At 40.5% G+C, this 21,732-nt stretch overlaps 2 protein-coding genes and 1 pseudogene across 3 annotated transcripts in view; 2 read left to right on the top strand and 1 right to left on the bottom strand.

The window, feature by feature from the left end:
- Nucleotides 1-12,174, top strand: part of LOC139755137 (uncharacterized) — a 30,786-nt gene extending 18,612 nt beyond the window's left edge. For both annotated transcript variants that reach the window (XM_071673290.1, XM_071673280.1), the window contains exons 14-19: nt 180-741; nt 2,453-2,781; nt 4,412-4,567; nt 6,036-6,120; nt 7,548-7,649; nt 11,268-12,174. In XM_071673290.1, coding sequence (XP_071529391.1) covers nt 180-741; nt 2,453-2,781; nt 4,412-4,567; nt 6,036-6,120; nt 7,548-7,649; nt 11,268-11,432 — 1,399 coding nt within the window. In that variant the 3' untranslated portion in view covers nt 11,433-12,174. The remainder of the gene's footprint in view (nt 1-179; nt 742-2,452; nt 2,782-4,411; nt 4,568-6,035; nt 6,121-7,547; nt 7,650-11,267) is intronic.
- A 2,908-nt stretch (nt 12,175-15,082) lies between these two features.
- LOC139755144 (magnesium transporter NIPA2-like) overlaps nt 15,083-21,732 on the top strand; it is a 52,345-nt gene continuing 45,695 nt past the window's right edge. Inside the window, exon 1 of the mRNA XM_071673313.1 lies at nt 15,083-15,178. The gene's annotated coding sequence lies outside the window, so the exon portion shown is untranslated. The remainder of the gene's footprint in view (nt 15,179-21,732) is intronic.
- Nucleotides 15,786-21,732, bottom strand: part of LOC139755169 (uncharacterized) — a 33,437-nt pseudogene continuing 27,490 nt past the window's right edge.

Raw genomic sequence — 21,732 nt, forward strand, 5'->3', positions numbered from 1 at the left:
TCTGCTCTTAATTTATGAGTAACAGCAAAAACTATTTGTATGAGATCTTCCCAAAGGTCAGATGCACTGGTACAAAGTCTAACTTATCATATTGCATTTTAGTTAGTTTGTCATTTTTAAGAGAATAAAATCACCAAAAGTAATTCAAGTTTAAGTATATTGTTTGATTTATGTTGCAGACACAGCAGCCAGCTTCCTGTGACTAAACAGCACTCAACCACTGTTATTATCAAACACCCTGGTCACCATACAACCATAGATGATCTTCCTCTACACCACACTTACCATACTCATCACAGTCACCACACTTACCATACATATCATACCTATAGCTCCGAGACTCAAGATATCCGAGGAAAAATTAGTGGAGATATCAGGCCAATATCCACAGAAAACCATAAAGATTCATCAGATGTCAGTCAGATCTCTCAGTCTGAAGGCAGAAATGTTGAACTTCTTACCAGTAGTTACCCGTTGCGTGAAAGTATGAATTGTGAAGTAGACATACTGCACCAGGTGAGCCAGAATGCACAGAATGATGTTACCAAGGACCATCATGCTCAGAATGATGTAACTGGTAGCAGACAAAAAGATCAGACTGTGCAGGATGATGATTTATCTGGTACATTAGACAGTCTATGTACTCAAGTGTATTTAAGTGCACCTCTGGACCAGTCTAAAGATGAGAAGATACTCAAGAAGGGCAAGTGCTTAAACTCTTCACATGAAACTACAGTTAAGGTAGGATGTGGCATTGCTATTTAAGCTCAATAACTTATAAAGGCTTTTATTTTATGATTGTTACAACTATCAAAATATGTGTATAAACTGTAATATATGGTGCTTAATGTAGGTCCCTTAGCAGCAAATCTCAGAAAGTACATGAGATGCATCCAGATTTTGCAATAGTCTTTTACCAAATTATTGAAGTTGATTTGAATGCAAGAGTGTGTGATGTGGCAGTTCATAGTATAACTGGGGCATGGGATACTCACTGTAAGTGGAACTTGTGAACAGCTTGTTATGTGCTGAAAAAGGATTGGTGATGAGGAATACCTGGTTTAAACACTGTGCACATAAGTATATATGGGATTAGTGGTGAGCAGGTATTACTGGACTGTGTGCTGATTGATAGATGTGCAGAGGAAGTGAATGTGTGGATAGGGGCAATTGGCATTTCTTGGTAAAAGTGAGTGTGACAGTTCATGGGAAAAAAGGAAATGATATAGGTGGGAAAAGGATGGTGAAAGTGAATAAACCAGGAAAAGAGGCTTGTGTGCAGGGACACCACAGAACTACAGGCCAGTCACATTAACAGGTGTGGTTTGTAAAACTGGAAAAGTTCATAAGAAAGCTAATGAATAACTTCATGCACAGGAGAATATTTCTAATTGGTAGACAGCATGGCTTTAGGGAAAGATGTTCCTGTATAACCAGTCTTTTAGACTTGTATGCCAGGGTGAGCTCTATCATAGATGAAAGAGAGTGATAGGTAGACTGTGTGTTCTTGGACTGCAGTAAAGCCTTTGACACAGTTTCTCATCAAAGGTTGATTAAAAAGCTAGATTTGTTTGCATTTGTAAAAGGGGGGCTCATTCACTAGATAGACTACCTTATTGGAGGGTAGCAAAAAACACTGAAGAAGTGCGTCCTCGAAGTGGGCTGGGATTACAAGTGGCGTGCCACAGAACTCAGTCTTGGGCCCACTGCTATCATTGGTGTTTATAAACAAATTACGTGATGGAGTGGAATTGTATCTGACCATGTTTGTAGACAGTGCCAAGATCATGAGGGAAATAATGATGATGATTGCATCAGCATACAGGGGCACCTGGACAAACTGCTTAGTGGGTTAGATTGATGGATGATGAGATTAAGTCGAGTAAGTACATGGTGATGAGGATTGAACAGAGTGAAAGAAAGCCTTAGTACCATCTCATCTTTATTATCTTGCATCTTGCGTGCAAGGAATAGAGTGAATTGGAACGATGTGGTATACCGGGGTTGACATGCTGTCAATGGATTGAACCAGGGCATGTGAAGCGTCTGCGGTGAACTATGGAAAGTTTTTTGGGGCCTGGAAAGAGAGCTGTGGTTTCAGTGCATTATACATGACAGCTAGAGACTGAGTGTGAATGAATGTGGCCTTAGTTGTCTTTTTCTAGCGCTACCTCGCTCACATGCAGGGGGAGGGGGTTGTCATTTCATGTGTGGCGGAGTGGCGACGGGAATGAATAAGGGCAGACAGTATGAATTATGTACATGTGTATATATGTATATGTTTGTGTGTGTATATATATGTATACATTGAGATGTATAGGTATGTATACATTTATACTGGAAGGAAGATATTGTCATTTTTCTTGGAGGTAACACCAGAAACACTTGTCTTCATAATTTGCCATTGGACATTCCAACATAGTTGTAAAGTTTCCTCTGTTTTACTCCCCAGGAAGGTTCAGTAACTCACACAGAGTCAGAGCACCTTGAGGATAAAGTTTCTGATACTGTAGAAACAAGAGAGTCATTGCCAAGAAGCCATGCCAAAAATACTACAGCACTCATAGTTGCTCCATTGCTTCACAATTTTCTTCATGGAGAAAGGAAATCAAAGATGGAGAATATCAAGAGTAGTGAGTTTAGGCATAAAGATAAGAGGCTAGAGAGCCAGGCAATCACAGCTACCATAGAGAATGAGCGTCTTCTGTACTGCCCATCCCGGATGTTCAAGGTTGTATTTATTGGGGATAGTGGTGTAGGGAAAACTTCCTTCATCTACAGGTAGGTAAATGGGTCAAATGTGTAACATTATTCCTTTTCATTAATTTTGTAAATATCCAACTTCCTCCATAGTAGTGCCTCCTCGTAGAGGTCATTTTTCCTAATTCTATTTATCACTGTGAGCCTATCCATTCTCTTATGTCTTACTTTATTTGTTTATTTGTTTTGTACTCTGAAGTCAAGAAAACATGTGCCTTACTGTTCATGGGAGACACCCTTGGACATCAGAATCAGCTGTCAAAACTAAGCATCTCAGATGCCATAAGGCTCTACTCATATGCATCATGTCTTGTAAAGCTTCAAAAGTCAGACCTTTACATTCAATAGGGAAGTGAAGATTTCAGCTAACTTACCATCAGAAATATTTTTCTGTTTGTCTGTCTATACCTCTGGTGCCCATTCCCTCTGGAAACTCCCTATTGTAAGAGGGTGGCCATAGCAAAAGAGCCTTCATAAGCGGTGAACTAGCCTTTAGTGCCTCACCCTTAACAGGCCACTGGCAGAGAGTAACTAGCACTGTCAGAAATATATGTTTGGAAATGTTAAATATTAATTGTTTAGAATATCATGCACAAATTTTGTGAAAATCATAGAAAGTGTTACAGAACAAACCCTAGCCATTCAAGACTAGAGGAAAAAATGTATAGACTTAAATTTAAATTGAAATGACATGTTGAATCACTTACTCTCCATAGAAGATCTAATGATTTTAAATGCACCTTTCATGCAGTAAGTTTTACTTATGGAACAAATCCTATTACTTGATTATGTGGGGATATCATATATCTAGCAGCATGGTATGTTCGTAGAAGTCAGATATTATGATCTACCACCTCGGTTACCAGGTGGAATGCAAATTTTGCTTCCTCCTTTTATGTATCATGATGTTTTTGCTGTTTCTGGTTTGGATGACTTTTTTCCCTACTGGTAACTAACCATGGGTCTTATGAAGTTTTCCAAGGAAGGAAGGGCCCTTTTTAATGCTTGCAAGCAAGAAAATATATTGGTCAAATCAAAAGAGTAATTGAATACTTCTGTGGAGATGCAGACATTGTGAAATGTGTGATTAGTTTTGCTCATGTGGTGCCAGGATGTGATTGTGTGACTTTGATGTCATCTGCATGTGAAATGAGCTTCATGTTGTGGTTTGCTAGAGGTAATGGAAAGTCATGTAGGAAGAGATTAAAGAGGGTATGACAATGAATTGCTCCTTGAGTAACTCCATTGTAAAGTTTAAGATACAATAATCAATTTGTTTAGATAATCCCTACCTTAGATTTTTTCATATATGTATATATGTGTGCTGGATACAGTGGTGAGAAAACTAGGTATCATATGCCATTGCAGCTACAACCAAATTAAGTTTGAATAAGTTCTCTTCTTATGAAAAAGAAAAAAGTGAAGACTCAAAACTAGGATGATTTTCATGAAATGGAGAAGTATGAAGTTAAGAAAATGTTGCCTGGTCTCATTTACTTTTCATGTAGGACAGACTTTTTTGGATAAAAGGAAAAAGTTGATTAAGAGAAAAGACTGTGAAATTGTAAACTGTAGGAAGTCTTTTCAAGCCTTGAGAGTGTGAGATGTGTTAACTCGAAATGCATTACATTGTCTTTCATATAACTTACAGGGCTTCCAAGGGTGAATTTCGGGATGATTTTGGTTCAACAGTTGGTATGGACTACCAGACACTGGAGGTGCAGGTGGGTGGTGTGCTTGCAGTACTCCATCTATGGGACACTGCGGGCCAAGAACGGTTTCGGTCCATCACCAAACAGTACTACAGGTAATTAAAGTGATGAAAAATGTGGAATGAGTTTTAAGAGACTACATTGAGGATAATTTAGGTAGAGTAGAATTTGATCAAGATGGAAAGGTGTGGGGAGTTAGGATGCTGTTGTTTGTAGACCCCACTCTACTCATGGGTGAGATATTATAGATATAGAATACTTTTGAGAAAATTTAGGAGAATCTTTATGAATTTTGAACTAAAAGTTAAAAGTATTTGAGAGGGAAGATATAGAGGATGAAAAATGGTTGAGTGATGAGAGGATAGTGGAAAAGTGATTTTGAATATTTTGAGACAGTATTTTGTGGCAGAAATGATGCTAAAATATTAGATTATTGGAAGGAGGGCAAGTCACGGGTGCTTTGAGGAAAGCTATGAAAATTACCAATGTAAGTTTGCTGGAGTGATGTAGCCAGTTGGAAGGAGTATTTCAGCTCACTGCATGAGATTGATTTGTGGGTATGAGGTTGCAGAGTAACACTGAAAAAAAGCAGGCAGAGAGTTGATATCTGGGTAAGAGGTTGCAAAGAGAGAGTGAAAAGTGCAGGCTGAGAAGAAGGATTTGCAGAAATGTATAGGTGGAATGAGAAGAATGAATGGAGAATATTGAGTATGTAAGAGAAGGATGTAAGAAGAAGGTCATTGAAAAACTGCTGATAAAGTTCCTGTATTTTTAGGCTTACAGAAAATATAAGTATTGATAGGATAATGGAGACAGCACTGATAAGTGAAGTGAAGAGGAGAAGAGAGGGAAGAGGAAGACGGAATGTAGAGTATTTAGTTGATAGAGGTCATAACGTGCTGGTGTGTCTGAATCCCTCAGCTTGATTTGCTGCTGTTAAGCCTGCAGTTTACTCTTGATGAATGTATGGAATACTTTTCAAGTTTTCTCCCCTTTTCATCACAGATTTCACAAAGCTTTCCATAACTGTTGTCTGTATTTTAGCTATGGAACTGTTTCCAAATTCATATGCTCAAAGAATTTTTTAGCTCTTTGTAGTTTCCACAGTTGTGTCTCCTCTTGAAATTTGGTTTCCTTTTTCTTATCTCGTGTATATGTCATCACTAACCACATTGTCAGACTTAAGGATTATGTGATCACTTACCAGTTGTTGTATTATATTTGATATTTTCAGTTTCCATCATATTGTGTGTAAAGATAAGATGTGGAAGTGATGATATATCAGCCTGCTTGATATCAGTGTGTTCAGAGGCCTACTGATACAGAAAATTTTCCTGCACAAGATCTAAGGAGTGCATATTTGCTTTCTGCACCATCTTGATTCTGCATTTAGTGTTGTCACTACATATTTATTCTGACTCATTAAAGTACTGTGCAGGATTGTATATGATGCAGATCTTTCTTACAGCTACTCTTCCCATTAGGTAAGTGTGTGGTTTAAAATGTTTTATACACTTTGAAGGAAATAGCTGTTGTCATGCTGATTCTCTTTATATCCCTTAGGAAGGCTGATGGTGTGGTGGTCATGTATGACCTTACCAATGAACAGTCCTTTCTGAATGTGGTGGATTGGATAACTTCAGTTAAGGTATGACTATTAACAGCAAATGTCACTTTCATAAATTTCATTTTCCCATCTTGATAGAGTGTTTATGTCACAGAGCCTCACTGCCACTGCTTTATGACTAAGAATGAAATTCTGGATGACTTATTTGTGCCAGTGCCACAGGGCTTTAATGAGTAATTGATACTTTTCTTGTGTAATGTGCAAGGTTCATTGTTATTACAACTTCGTGGTGCCCATTCAACTCTGAAGTGATCACATAGAGGTAACTGCTGCTCATTAGGGTAATTCTGATCAAAGATCTTCATCTTAAATACTTCCATCTGTATCTGCCAAAAGTTTTCTGTTTGTTAGAAACCCTTCAATCCATCTTACTCATTTACCTATTATATTCTAGTTTGTTATTTTTCCAAGAGAATCTTTTAGTTTACTTTTGCCTATTATTTCCACTTAACCCTAAAGACGCCTTCTCCAGGGGTTCCATAGCTTCAAGGCTGTGGTTCAATCAGTATCAGAGAAAATGGACCCCTTTGTAGCCAGAAGTTCTTCAGTAAGATTGTACTCCAGTGATACAACTCACACAGGTGACTTCTCATTTGTGGTGTAACCATAAGTAGGCAGAGTCGGGTAATGCTTAATTTACTGTCAAATGATATAGCATAGTCAAGAAAGACAGTGTCCAATCTCTTTCCTTGTGTTGAAGTTTTGTTTATGCTGTGGTGTGAATTAGCTGTTGCATTTGTATATTTTTACATTGTGAAATTCATATTGGTCTTCATATATGTGGTTATCTTTTATTGTCTCATGACATATTTCTTGGTCACACTTTCAAAGACTGTTGTAACATTTGAAGAAAAACTTATATGTCTGTACTGTTTTAAGGGAAATTGAGATCCACCTTTATGTATCAAATCCCATAATTCATTCCACTGTACTACTGTTACTTACATTCTCTTCCTCTTTAACATCACTGAGTTTTCTAAAGAGAGAAGAATCCAAGAAGCAGTTCATTCATCAAATGACATCACAACGTGGCAAAAGTTAAGGTTAAATGTATCTTGAATTACTGGTAATATGGTATAGTAATGACACATACACATCATTTGTTTTGGAGAATTATAGTTTTAATGATGCTCATTGTTTCATTGAGACTTGAAGATTATATAGATTCTACAGTTCCATGCAGTTGATAACAGTCATTATAGGTTAGGTTTCACCAGAAATAAATTCCTACTAGGGTTGTTGTTGCATTATGAAACCGTAATTTTAATCAGCAGTCAGTGAAGTATCTCCCTTTTATTTTGCTGAACGCATTACTTGTAATAGATTTTTTTTGCCACTTATGTATATTCATTTAGTTTCTTATCTTTGATCTTTTACTGTGAAATGATTTTGCTTTTAAGGTATATTTTATATATGAATTGTGACATATGGATTATGATATCTCACAGGAGACAGCTGGAGAGGATGTGATAGTGATGGTATTGGGGAATAAAGAAGACCTGCAGGCAGATCAGCTCGTTGATGAGAGTGTAGCGTACAGGCTGGCTAAGGTTTGCCAGAGTATCATCATTTGTTCACATACACTAAACAGTCTTATTGACAGCAGTACAACTTCCAGTTTTTCAGCTACATACATATTTTATAAATGGCTTTCTTCCTGACAGGAGTCAACTAGTGGCCATGGGAAATAAGAGAATCTTCCATCCTTTGCAAATAACCAGAAAACCCCATTATTTTTTGAAGTAATTCTGTCCTTCATGATAAAAAAGCAGGGACACTTAAACCACCTGTTGTTTTTTGATGAGGAGATAGAAGAACTACAGCTTCAACAAACTGATGATACGTGTGTGTGTTTGTGTGATGGTGGTGTTTACATGTTAACTATAATATGTTAAAAGTGGGGTTTACATATGATTGTGGCAGATTAAGGTATACAGAATATTTTTCTTGATCATCGTATGATAGTTGTAATGAGAAGTTCATGGAAAAATCGGTCAAAGGAAAATGTAGCACAGTAAATCAAAAAAGTGTTTCTTCTTGTTAATAGATAACTAAACTGGCTGTCGTTAGTAATGACCTGACCGAATTCAAAAGATTGTGACTAACTTCTAGCATTTTATGGTACATATGCTTGATTATGAACAGTTTGAAGGCATGTGAAAGAATTGCATTAGATTGAAGTTTTTGTGTGAGAGGTATAATACTTTAAATTGACTCTTAAAGTTCAGAGGATGAAATCTAAACTAGGTTAGTGTAAGAAATATCACTGGAGCCAGGCAAGAAAAATCATCACAGAAAACTCTCCAAATCAGTTTGAAGGAAGCATAGTGAAAGGAGATTTTGTGGGTGTTATAGATGAATGAGGAAAGATGAGAGAGGAATTGAAGGATAAAACTGCTAAGTCCTTAACCCCTTAACTTTGCAACGTGAGACATTCTTCTAGACATAATTATATGCAGCAAATTTTGCATGTCTGTCAAGGCTTTCTACCAGGCCTGGGTGACTGCCCTGTTTGCCATTTCTACCCTGAGTCATTCATCATCTATTCATGAATTTTCTAGAAAGGAAGATGATTCTGAATTACTTAACCAGGATGATCTGTCTTCAGATTGTGTGGAGGATGACTCCACACAAGTGAAGGCAATGTAGCCAGCACTTGCCAGACCTTGACAACATTGCATCTGACGGGTGCAACAATTAATTTTACAAACCATAACTATTTTATTGTTATAAAAACTCATCATTGAATCACATTGATTATAACAGTTACTATATAGAATAAAGTTAAGAATCATTCTTAAATTTTTTTGGTGTAGGTAAATTAAACCCACTTAACACTCAGGCATTACTCTCACACTGTTTGATTCTTTGTGCTGACACAATTACAAAACTTTCACACATTTTCAGAATGATAGTAATAGAGGAATATACTTCTGAAGTGATTACTATCATTGTTATATGATTTCTTTTGATATTGCAAGTTAGGAACTTTTTTATACAAATTGTAAAACTGAGATTCACATGCTTAGAGAGAAAACCTGACTTTCAGTGTGGCTGTTGCAAATTGTTTAGAATCTCCTTGTGAGAGAAGGAAGTAAGAATGGGATAAGGCAGCTGGTATCATAGTGGAGCATGGAGCAGTGCCTCTCGACCTTAGATTTTCATGTCACTTTTTCAGGTTTGCTTGATCCTCATAGCACAACAAATTAGATTTGCTCATATTCTACCATACTTTCCACTGGAAGTATGGAAAACGAAAATTTATGTACATACACTTGATAAGTATAGTAAAACAAATGCAGTGCCTTTTTGATCATGTGTATGTTCACATGATTTACAGAAATATGTTTTCACAAAATGTATGTTGCCATTATTTGTTGAGCCAATGTGACAACTGTTATTTCTCTTATTAAGAGTGTTACATTGTCACGCACTGATTGTAAAACATTGGTGTTGGAAATAATTAGGAAAATTTGAGGAGAGGATACAGGAATGTGCAAGAGGGAAGAGGCATGCTAGGGAAGTTTGTTATGAAACAGAAGCTGTGAGACTTTTATGGTATGGCTACCCCTCAGATGAAAAGTGTCGGATATAGATTTTATTACAATCTGGTTTTCTAGTTACTCGAAACAAAACATCCCTTTCCCAGATTGATAATTGTAGGGAGACACTGACATGTTGTTAATAGGTCCTAGACTTATTTGCTCAAATTTCTCTTCATTATATTCCATGAGGCTCTTTTCTGCTTACTTGGTAATATTTGAATCTTTTTTTTTTTTTAATTTATCTGCCATACAATCCTATTATCATACACATTTATCAAGTGCAAAACACCTGATTCTACTTTCCTTCTCTAATCTATGTCTAAAATCACTGTCACAAATAGTATTGAAGCTAATCCCATTCCTTTTGGTACTCCTAAAAGATGGGAGGATGTAAAAGTGAAATTAGAAGGAGGAAAATAGAAAAAGCTATCTGCATTGCAAAGTATTAACCCACTTTCCCTCAGACTGAAAATTGTAATATTAATTAACTAGAGTGCACACCCCATGGTTTTACAAGTTAAATAACCACTTCTTTGTAATCTCCCCTTCTATATAGTAGATCATTTTGATATAAACCAGCTCCTATAATAGAGCGTTAGGCAGAGTTCCATACTCCAGAGGAGCCTGCAGCAATAGTTGTAAGCCATCTGGCAGAGGTGGGCTACTCCTCAGCCACAATTCTTGATGGAAGTAATAGAGCAAAGTTATATATCTATTCTTGTATGGAATGGCTCACATCATCCAGTAGGATTCTGTCCTTGCCCATTACTTTAACAACATTCATGGCAAATTATGAACCCTTATAACTGTTATGCAGAACTCTTATCCAAGATATTTGGTCAAGGATTATCCATTTTATAGTATTCCCTGGCCTAAGCCCAGGCAACTCGTAAACAGAGAAAGGAATTATCATAGAGAAATGTTCTATGCCGCAGCCTTTTATGTTCATCACCATAGTAAACTTTCTTTTCCATTTTGATAGGGAATAGAGGAAGTGAAAGATTGGGAAATGGGAGAATGTAGGGTTCAGAGAAAAGGAGTATGAGGAGAATTAGGTTGAGGGCAGACAAATGAGGAGTTGAGAAAGGGGAATAAAACTTGAGAAAAAGAAAAGAATGAGAGATTGGGAGAGATGAAGAGTGAAAGGATGAGATATATGGAGGATGAGGTGGAGAGAGAAAAATGAGGGAACAAAAAAAGAGGAAAGAGAAAAATGAAAGGGAAAAAGAGAATGTGTAAAAGAAGAGAATGAGAGAACCCTCCTACTTAAGTCCAGACCCTATAATGACAAGAGTCAAAAGATAAGGAATGGGAATAAGGAAGGGAGAATGACACAGGTAAAATGATGGTGCAAGAAGATGGGTTGAGAGCACTTGAGAGACATTGAATGACAGCTGATAATCAGCATTCAGAGGGATTATAGTTGAAGTGGTTGATGACTGATAGTCAGGGTAGTCCAAGGAGGTGAAAGGCTTATAGATTAAGGATTTAAAGGGATGTAGAGGGATGATGTTTGTGGAGGGTTTCATGTCAGTGCATTAATTGATGATCTTGCAGTTGATATTGAGTAAATTAATGAAAATAGCTACATACCAATAACTAGACTTTTCTGCTTCATTTTAGGACAATAACTGCTTCATATGTCAGTGCAGTGCTGCAACTGGTAGTGGGGTACAGGAAGCCATATTGCATTTAGCAGCTGTTCTAACCACCCTGCAGGAGCATGACATCATTGCTCCCACAGCCATCACACTTCAAGAGCCACTCAAGAAAAAGATGTGCTGCTGATAAGGCATTAAAGCGAATGTCATCATATTTATCTAGTCATGATTTGTTTAGTAATAGTTGATTTCATGTTACAAGTACTGGACAATAGAATTTACTTATTCAGGCATTGATATGAGCAGTAGTGTTTATAAATGTTAGAAATACCATTATATTCCCACCACAGAAAACACTTTTTCTCAAGGACTAATAATAAAAGTGTTAAAGTGCTGTCATACATATCTTTTTACTTATTAAGTCTACTGCAAAACACTTGGGCACTTGACTTCAAGAGTTAAAGAACATTATCAAGAGAGCTGCTTTCAAATCTGGTAAGTAGAGGAATGCCAGTCTCATGGATGGTAACTCTATCTGTTACCATTCGCTTCACTTCCATTTACATGGAATTGATCAGTGCAAATATGTAGGAACCTTTTGTGGAAATTAAGAACTCCCAAACCAGTTCTGTAAGTTGGCAAAGGGTAATGACCTCAGATCCCTGAGGCAGAGATTTACTAAATAAGATGTAATATATTTTTAAGCTAATATAATCTCCAATATGAAAATATGTACAAAGAATATATTTATATATGACAAAGGTACAAAATTCATTTAAAATTCATTTAAGGATAAGAATGAACATTAGTTGAATAACATTTAAGATAGCTGATTTTAACTTAGGTAGGCCTGTACAGTATTTATGGGTGACAGGGATAGGCATAGATGATTGTACACAAGCATTTCCAATACAGCAGATGAAAGTGGATTCCTTTTTCTTTTTTATTCCAGTGTACATTCAGGACAGTGGCAGCAATAGATGGTGCGTACTGTGTCCACAATATGTCCAGTCTATAAATCGTATATCTGACATTCAGCCTTAAACTAAGAATATGGAAAGTATGTTAAGCTTGCAAAATATTAACAAGAATAATTTCGAGGTAAGATTTGTGTAATATGTGTTTATGAAGACGGTGAAATTATATGTTCTTTTTCCTAATTAGATTACAGAGAACAAAGAACTGCGACCTGTTCAAGTAATGCTGCAAGTTGTACCCTATCAGAAAAGCTTGGCAGCAATAACAGAGATCAAAATAAATTCTGAAAAAAAATTCCAGGGTATAATGCTTTCTCAAAAGACAGAATTACAAATCAGGTGGTGACTAGGTATTTTATGCACTTGACATATTACAGACAATCAGTATGACAATTAGATGATAGTGCTACAGGCAATCAGCAAGACAGATGACAGTACATCATAAATTGTTAAACAAGACCAAAATTAATTTGGGAGAGTCTATAACCCCCAAACTCAGTAGAGAATAATGGAGCTTTGTTATGAAATAAGTCTTGAGTAGATAACGAACAGACAATTGTTGTTGGAGATATCTCTATAGTTATATTGGAGAGTGGACAACAATGGTATCATCAGGAAACAACGGGTGGTTACTTTAGAAATCTTTGGTTAATCACTGATATAGATTCGACTAGTAAGGGACCCTGAGGTGCACCATTGTTAAAGGTCTGGTTGTTGGATGTAGGACCGTTTATAAGAGACACGCTTTATTCTCTCAGTCAAGTAGAATATTATATATTGACAAGCTCTACAGTCAAGTAGAATATTATATATTGACGAGCACTCCCACAGACGCCGTAATGATCCAGCTTTTAGGGTGATAACGGCCCCTGGCTATTTCAAACCCTACTAACGCTGTTATCTGGTCCAGGTAACCAGATGTATATGAATAAATTCCATGAGGAGCATTGTTTTATATTGAACGATATATGCTTGTGTATCATCCTGACGTAGCGTTGATACGTTAATCAGTGTCTTTACTTCATTTAGAAAATTATACAGTTCAGAGTACTATCAACAGCAAAATTCATTATGTGCACAGTGTTAGGCACATGCTTGGCGGGCTGTTAATTACGTCAGAAACTGGATCATTACGACATCCATAGGAGTCCCGGTCCTTAGATAAAATTCTGTTTTACTGAGAGAACAAAGTTTTCCCCTATAGACGGTCTGACATTTGTAATTGATTTGGGTTGTTTTTGTTCATTGGTGCTTGTTGCCTGTTGTGTAATTGAACCTACAAGATGATACAGCCTGTAAATCCTGGCGGCAACCTACATGGAACCGATGTAAATTAGTTGGACTACCACAGATACAGTAGATTTGTCCAGGTCTGAATTTGTCGTGTGCAAATAAATTCTTTTTTTCTAAACCTGATTCTTCTTGTCATATTATACAATGATTTCAATTCAGTTCGTGTGAAATTATTAACATAATTGTTGACAAAGTGGAGCTGTATTTGATGCAGCTGTTGTGTAGTACTATCCTTCTCATAACTCAAAAGTGTTTCCCACTTCGCTGAAGTGTAAAATTTTACTTTAGTGGAGAACTTCTCGTTTAAGAGTTGCGTTTGAAAATTTTTGAGTTTCAATACAGGTCCAGTGCATTGAATACACGGGCGAGTCCCGATAACTGCCAATTTTTGTTTCTATACTGAAAAGTACTGTATATCAAATTCTTTTAATTAGTATAAAGGTGATTAATGCTGTATGTATCTGACTATAAATACACTAATAATCTTCATTTTCATTACGATTCATCTAAAGCAAAACAGGTGAACATTGATATTAGGCAGGACGTGCCTGCCATATTAGATCAATTTATTCTTAATGGAAATTCTATCATTAGAGTAAGCAATTAAAATTCTGATCCACAATCAATATAATTTGTAATGTATCGTTTATGATGGAAGGCAAAGGAATTGTGTATATTTGAAAAGTAGGTTCATTAAAGTCACTGGCATTATGGAGGCGTCACAACCTGTAGACACCTACTCGCGCACTGTAATTTGCCTCCCCCTAGTTTTCCACTCCCCGATCAATATCATATGCGTAATGAGGACTCACAGCTGTATGTGCATATGATTACTACTAACTCCGTATATTATATTCAGTATGCACACTTTCCCAGTGGGTATTATACGTAAGATACATACTTGCATGACATGGAACATTGTAGAAATTGGTCTAAAATCTCCTTCATAAGTATATGCATTCATTTTTTAGCAAAGATTATATTATTTCGGTAATCAATAAAGTTTGAAAATCGTTCAAATTACCCAGGCTGCTTGTTTATTCTTTAACATTTGAGGTTTTGCAGGCACGTTATATTTTCATGAGAGTTTGTTTATATAAGGAAGTTTAATATGTTAATCCTAAAAAAGGTAAGACTTCGAGCTATTTTTGACAAGGTACCTTTTGCGATTATCTGGTACTTTTTATTTATTTGATTTGGTACTACAGTATATAAAAAGCGAGTGGCAACCGTGGATGGTGGTGTCGGCAGCCCGCACGGATCTAGTGTGTGACTGGGTCTTGTGACAGAGAGTTGTAGGCCTTATGTGACCTCTTTTATTACCTGTGCTTTCACTTGCATAAACAGACGATAATGTTTCTCGTGAGGTGGTTTGTGGCAGTGTGTTGTTAATTGGTGGTGATATTATGTTGCTCTGAAAATAAATTCGACCCATAGAGGATACCGCCGTCATGATTGCAGAGAGAGGAACATTATTCAAGTGTATATATATATATATATATATATATATATATATATATATATATATATATATATATATCAGCAAAATTATCATTATGTTTTCAAGGATAAAGGAAAGAAAACCAATTTTCGCCAAGGGAGCGTATAGACGAAGGCAAGTTACGCTGGACAAGAAAATAGCATAATGGTTATCCAGTTGAAGGTTAGTGAAGTTCTGTTGTTTACCTGCAGAAGATAAGTTATGAAGTATCTTGTATTACTTAGGTGGTTAGACTCTATGCGAAGAGGTTAGTTTTGGTGTTAGATTATGTGTAGGGAAGTTAATTTAAGTGGTGAGGTTACATTTGAGGCAGTTAGTGTAGGTGATTAGGTTAGGTTACGTGTAGAGGGGTTACTTTAGGTTAGGTTACATTTATGGATGTGGATGTCGTTCAGAAATTTTGCACATGCAGTGTTACATGATATTGCAAAAATATTTCACTATGATTTATTAAGACATGGCTATCACGACTCAAATGAAGTATCAGAGTTCAAAGCGTAATTGCTTACGCTTTGAACCATGAGACTTCATCTGAGTCGTGATAGCCATGGCTTCAACCGTTTACCGTTTAGAATGCAGTGACCATTACACTCATTATAGCCCAGTAAGCTTCAGGTAATCAGGATCTTTATGGAGTTAAACTCCCAACATGGATCATTCGTAGCTGTGATTGGATGCAATGTAAGCACATCCCTGACCAACCTACCGTAAAACTTTTCAGTCTCCAGCCCACGTGAACGAATCTGGATAGGGTAAAGATAGAATGTAGTTGAATTTCACATTTATTTATTTTTCTTGGTATATAATACATGGCAGCTTATATTACGTGAGGACTGTAAAATGATTGAGCAGTTATATATCTTAACTGCAGTTATATCCTGGCCAGTGTGCATTAATTGGACCCTCCTCGACATGACCATATCTAGTTATTTTGACCTCAACGGAATACTTACGGTAAAAATATTCAGCAATATAAGCCAGTAAGAGGATCTAAAGATTGAAGTTGCTTAGGGAAACTTCAGATGTTAGACCAGTGTGCTTGGAACGTTTTACCTAAGAAGATTCTTACTTTCCATATTCTTTAGTCTAAACAAGGTGAACTTGCAATGACGTTGGCTTGGACGAGGACCAGAGGGTGTGGTGCTTGAGGCGAGACCTGTTTCCTTTTCATACCAGTGTCCGTACAGGTAAGACCATTGTATGCTTGTTCCTGACGAGGCCAGCGGGTGCTTGAGGTGAGCTCATCCTTTTGGCGGGAATATTTATCCAGTAAAAGACCACTACATATATGACAACACCAACGAACGAGACCAGCTTGTATGTGGCTCGGCTGCTGAGCTTACCACATTATAATTTCGTTTCAATTTCCTCAGGAAATCGTCATGGTTAGAGATGTGTTTGGGTAAGTCATGATATCATCTGGAGCTGCTTCTCGTCTCCCATCGGAGCGCGGTGGAGGTAGAGGGACGAAGGGCAAATGATATGACTGGTGGGCGCGAGATCTTGATCTGTTGATGACTTGGGCTGTGTGAGGAGGATGACTGACAGGTTATGGGGTTGTATAATGGCCTGGATAACTGATGGTTATGTGAGGTTGACTGTCATGGATAGTTTGATGCTGATTGGGTTGTCTCGTAGGATTTGTGGTTTGTATTTATCTGGCGAGGGTTAAAGCAATGCCGCTCTGTCAGTAGTCGTAATTTTCCTCCGGTCGGTGGGGGGTCATGGCTTCCTCGCTTGCCAAACCTGTAGCAGAAGACTTTTGGATAAATCAATGGTTTTCATTTATGCTTATTAACAGCCTAGGTTTAAGGACTAGTTATAGCTTAGTACAGGGGCTAATAATTGCAAGCCACAGATCAAATTTATTTAGGACTAGGTAGCATGATAATCATTACAATAACAGTGTTTAGAATATGAACGTATTTCAAATTGAATGGAGCGGTTAGGTGACCACTGTTAATGAAAAAGTATCGGAAAGCCTCCCATCCTAACTTTATGAGGAGTAAATACCCTATACCACCTACCTTGGTCTTCCGGCGATAGCATAGTAGGCATTGAGGGCATCGAGGTACTTTCGGAGTTCGATTGGCGACTTGAAGATGCTGGGTCGGTTCGGGTACTGGGCTTCTGCAGATCCCAGGACACCTGCCATGACGGCCTCATGGATGGCTTGGAGGGCGTCCGCCGTCTCCGAGCTGTCACGCCTGGTGGCCGAGGACACGGGAGTCAGCAGCGTCACCACCACCGACGCCAACACCGCTGCTGCCATCACGGGACCTCGCATAGCCTGCAGTAGTACATCAGGTAACGGCGTTAATACACATGCTTGGCCGTCTGGTTGGATCAAGACATCACCTCCTAATCTCAATCATCTCAAGTGTTTTACATTTGTAGATAACTTTCAGGGAGCAACATTGCCTGAATTTTATCACCTGTATATCATACGTATTTTTATGGACATGTGAATCATGATTTGTCGACTCTCCGCACCACCGTCTCGTACTTTATTTTTTTTTTTTCATTAGGGTGTGTATAGAGATATAAGGATTAGGATGGTTAAAAGCAGGTATACTTTCAAAATAGAAGAGAGTTGAAGACGATATAGACTTATGGTGTGAGAAGGTGGGTTGGTAACGTGTTTTAGAATCTAGTTTATATCCCGAGGGTGGACTAGGGTTGTGTATATAATGGCGGTTGTTAGTTAATGGAAGTTAGGTGAGGTAAGGTTAGCAGTGTTCATCTTGTTCACTGTGTCCATGGATGGATGGCTGAGGTTTCCCTTAGTTGCTGTGAGGCTCCGCGTGAACCGAGGGTGTTCCATCTTTGTTCTGCTCTCCAGGTCTCAGGTGTGTGTGTGTCCTCACAAGGTCACCTCCCCTCTACCTCATCACCGTCCGCTATTCTCTCTCGCTTCATGAATCCCCTCTAGACGTGATGGACGCCCCTCTTGCCTGACCTTCTCCTCGTTCATCCATGACGCAGTTTACACCGTACGATAATGGCCGTGGTGGGCAGGCTGGGGGTTCCCTTCCTCTCCCTCTGATGTGGGGGGGGGGGGGCTCGTAGTTGAGGTTGGGGAGGGTATCGAGGGAGGATTGGGGGCCCTGGGAGGGCCGTCTGTGTGTGTGTGTGTCTGTGTGTGTGTGTGTGTGTGTGTGTTGGTGGGGGGGGGGGGGGCGACCGCAAGGTAAGGCGTCCCGGATCGTATTTTTAAGTATGCTTTTAGAGGCGACCGCCAGCCTGACTGTTGGAAGGTTTACAGCCGTGTGACCCTGATGTTTGTGGCCCCAAGGGAAGGGATGGGGAGGTGGGAAGGTTCACCTGACGTGGATGTCATGAGGTGTCCTCTACCCCCATGAGGCAGGGTCTAGTATACCGGAGAATTATCTTGCATGGTAACGTGTGTTGATGTAACACACTACATATGTTGTAGTGCATGTTGAGGTTGAGTTTTCAAGCCATTTAATTTTTCATCGTGAATGATTACATTTGCTTTGTAATTACGAGTTTGAAATGTTGGGTAACTGTGTTGCTTTAAGGTGACTAGTGTCTGTGTGTTCCAGACTTTTATCTTCCTGGAATACCCAGTACCTGTCTGTCTCAGGACATGACATGGAACTGGAGTCATGTAGACCTGCAGACTCAGGACATGACAGGGACCTGGTGTTATGTAGACTTCCAGACTCAGGGCATGAATTAGAAGATATCGCCACCACCAAGGCTCCAGCCGGTGGTGTATGATCACACTATAAAACACACTGCCCGAGACAATGTAAACACTGAGTGCCCCTTTTGTTGTCCCCGCGTCCACACTGGCCAGCCTGCCTCTCTCGTCTCGCTAATTTTCATAATATATTAAGCTCGGTGGAGTCCGTTCGGGGATGGGGTGGGGGTCGCTGGTGCTGTAATCAGGTGTTTCAGGGACGTACCTTTCTAACCGCCATAAACCCAGATGTAAATATTGAACTCATTAAGTCTGGTCAACCTCGGGAGGCGCAAGGGTGATGTAGGGTGCTAGGGTGAGTGTAAATCATCGCCCCCCCTCCTCTCCCTCCCAGGCTCACGATGAAGCCAAGGGTGACGGATATTGTTAGGGATCGTAGGGTGAGGGTAGCCTTTATATAAAGGGGTCCCTAGGGTGATGGACTCTATTAAAGCTTGTAGAGTGACGGGGAATCTCGTGTGTCCCCGAGGTGATGGATGTTGTTAGGATCCGTAAGGGTGATGGATGCTGTTACGGCCAGAAGGATGGATGGCGGATCTTTAAAGGATGTTGCGAGGTTGATGGACAGTTCCTTCGGTCTGTAGTGTGATGGAGTGTTGCTGGAGGACTTTTGAGTGATGGTGGGTCCTGTGGAGAGTCAGGAGAGTGATGATGTAGTACATCGTGGAGGATAAAAAGGTTGATGCGAGTCTTATAGAGGGTCCTAAGTTGGCTGTGGATCGTGTAGAAAGTTCTTACGGTAATGGCGGACCTTGTAGAAGGTCTTACTTTTATGATACAGACCCGTCAGATCCACCAGGTCCTCACGGTACAGACACACCAGGTCTCACGGTACAGACACACCAGGTCCTCACGGTACAGACACACCAGGTCCTCACTGGTACAGACACACCAGGTCCTCACGGTACAGACACCAGGTCCTCACGGTACAGACACCAGGTCCTCATGGTACAGGCACACCAGGTTCTCACGGTACAGACACACCAGGTCCTCACGGTACAGACACACCAGGTCCTCATGGTACAGACACACCAGGTTCTCATGGTGCAGACACACCAGGTCCTCACGGTACAGACACACCACTTCCTCACGGTACAGACACACCAGGTCCTCACGGTACAGACACACCAGGTCCTCACGGTACAGACACACCAGGTCCTCATGGTACAGACACACCAGGTTCTCATGGTGCAGACACACCAGGTCCTCACGGTACAGACACACCAGGTCCTCACGGTACAGACACACCAGGTCTTCACGGTACAGACACACCAGGTCCTCATGGTACAGACACACCAGGTTCTCATGGTGCAGACACACCAGGTCCTCACGGTACAGACACCAGGTCCTCACGGTACAGACACACCAGGTCCTCATGGTACAGGCACACCAGGTTCTCACGGTACAGACACACCAGGTCCTCACGGTACAGACACACCAGGTCCTCATGGTACAGACACACCAGGTTCTCATGGTGCAGACACACCAGGTCCTCACGGTACAGACACACCAGGTCCTCACGGTACAGACACACCAGGTCCTCACGGTACAGACACACCAGGTCTTCACGGTACAGACACACCAGGTCCTCATGGTACAGACACACCAGGTTCTCATAGTGCAGACACACCAGGTCCTCACGGTACAGACACCAGGTCCTCACGGTACAGACACACCAGGTCCTCATGGTACAGGCACACCAGGTCCTCACGGTACAGACACACCAGGTCCTCACGGTACAGACACACCAGGTCTTCACGGTACAGACACACCAGGTCCTCACGGTACAGACACACCAGGTCCTCATGGTACAGACACACCAGGTCCTCATGGTACAGACACACCAGGTCCTCACGGTACAGACACACCAGGTCCTCACGGTACAGACACACCAGGTCCTCACGGTACAGACACACAAGGTCCTCACGGTACAGACACACCAGGTCCTCATGGTGTAGACACACCAGGTCCTCACGGTACAGACACACCAGGTTCTCACGGTACAGACACACCAGGTCCTCACGGTACAGACACACCAGGTCCTCACGGTACAGACACACCAGGTCCTCACGGTACAGACTGGTACACCAGGTCCTCATGGTGTAGACACACCAGGTCCTCACGGTACAGACACACCAGGTCCTCATGGTGTATACACACCAGGTCCTCACGGTACAGACACACCAGGTCCTCACGGTACAGACACACCAGGTCCTCATGGTGTAGACACACCAGGTCCTCATGGTGTAGACACACCAGGTCCTCACGGTACAGACACACCAGGTCCTCATGGTACAGACACACCAGGTCCTCACGGTACAGACACACCAGGTCCTCACGGTACAGACACACAGATGCCCTCCCTCCTACCATCGGCATGAGAGGCGAGCCACGGGTCCGTGTGACAGACAGACAGGGAGGATAGGTTTGTCCTGTGGTGAAGATAATAATGGTTGTGCCTGTAGTGGTGATGCTGGCTCGGTCAGACACACTAGGGTGGAAACTGCCTAGTTAGTGTAATTGGGTGTAAGTGAGGCGCGCCACACGCCTGCCATCACCACTTGTGGCGCAGGGGGGAGGCTGGGACAGGTTGTGACGGGCTACGCGAGGGGGGGCGGGGCGCTCCCCTCGACCCAGCTCCTGTGTTTTATGTCCCCCTCTTCTCTCTCTCTCTCTCTCTCTCTCTCTCTCTCTCTCTCTCTCTCTCTCTCTCTCTCTCTCTCTCTCTCTCTCTCTCTCTCGTTTCCTGTAGAGTTAGAAGGGGGGGGGGTTTCGGTCAGGCGCGCTGCCCACACGAGCGGATGAACCAGACTCAAAGAAAATCCACGAGAAAATCTGAGCCAGAGACACCTGAATAACCTCGGGATCGCCTAAGACGCGAAAAAAAAGACCAATATTTTTTTTCTCTCTCTCGGAGGAGGAAGAGAGCGAATCTGTACCTCCTGACCAGGGCAGTTTCTAAGAGGGATTCTACTCCGAAGACGAACCA

Source organism: Panulirus ornatus, chromosome 2 (assembly GCF_036320965.1).
Source record: "Panulirus ornatus isolate Po-2019 chromosome 2, ASM3632096v1, whole genome shotgun sequence".
Classification (NCBI taxonomy): Eukaryota; Metazoa; Arthropoda; class Malacostraca; order Decapoda; family Palinuridae; genus Panulirus; species Panulirus ornatus.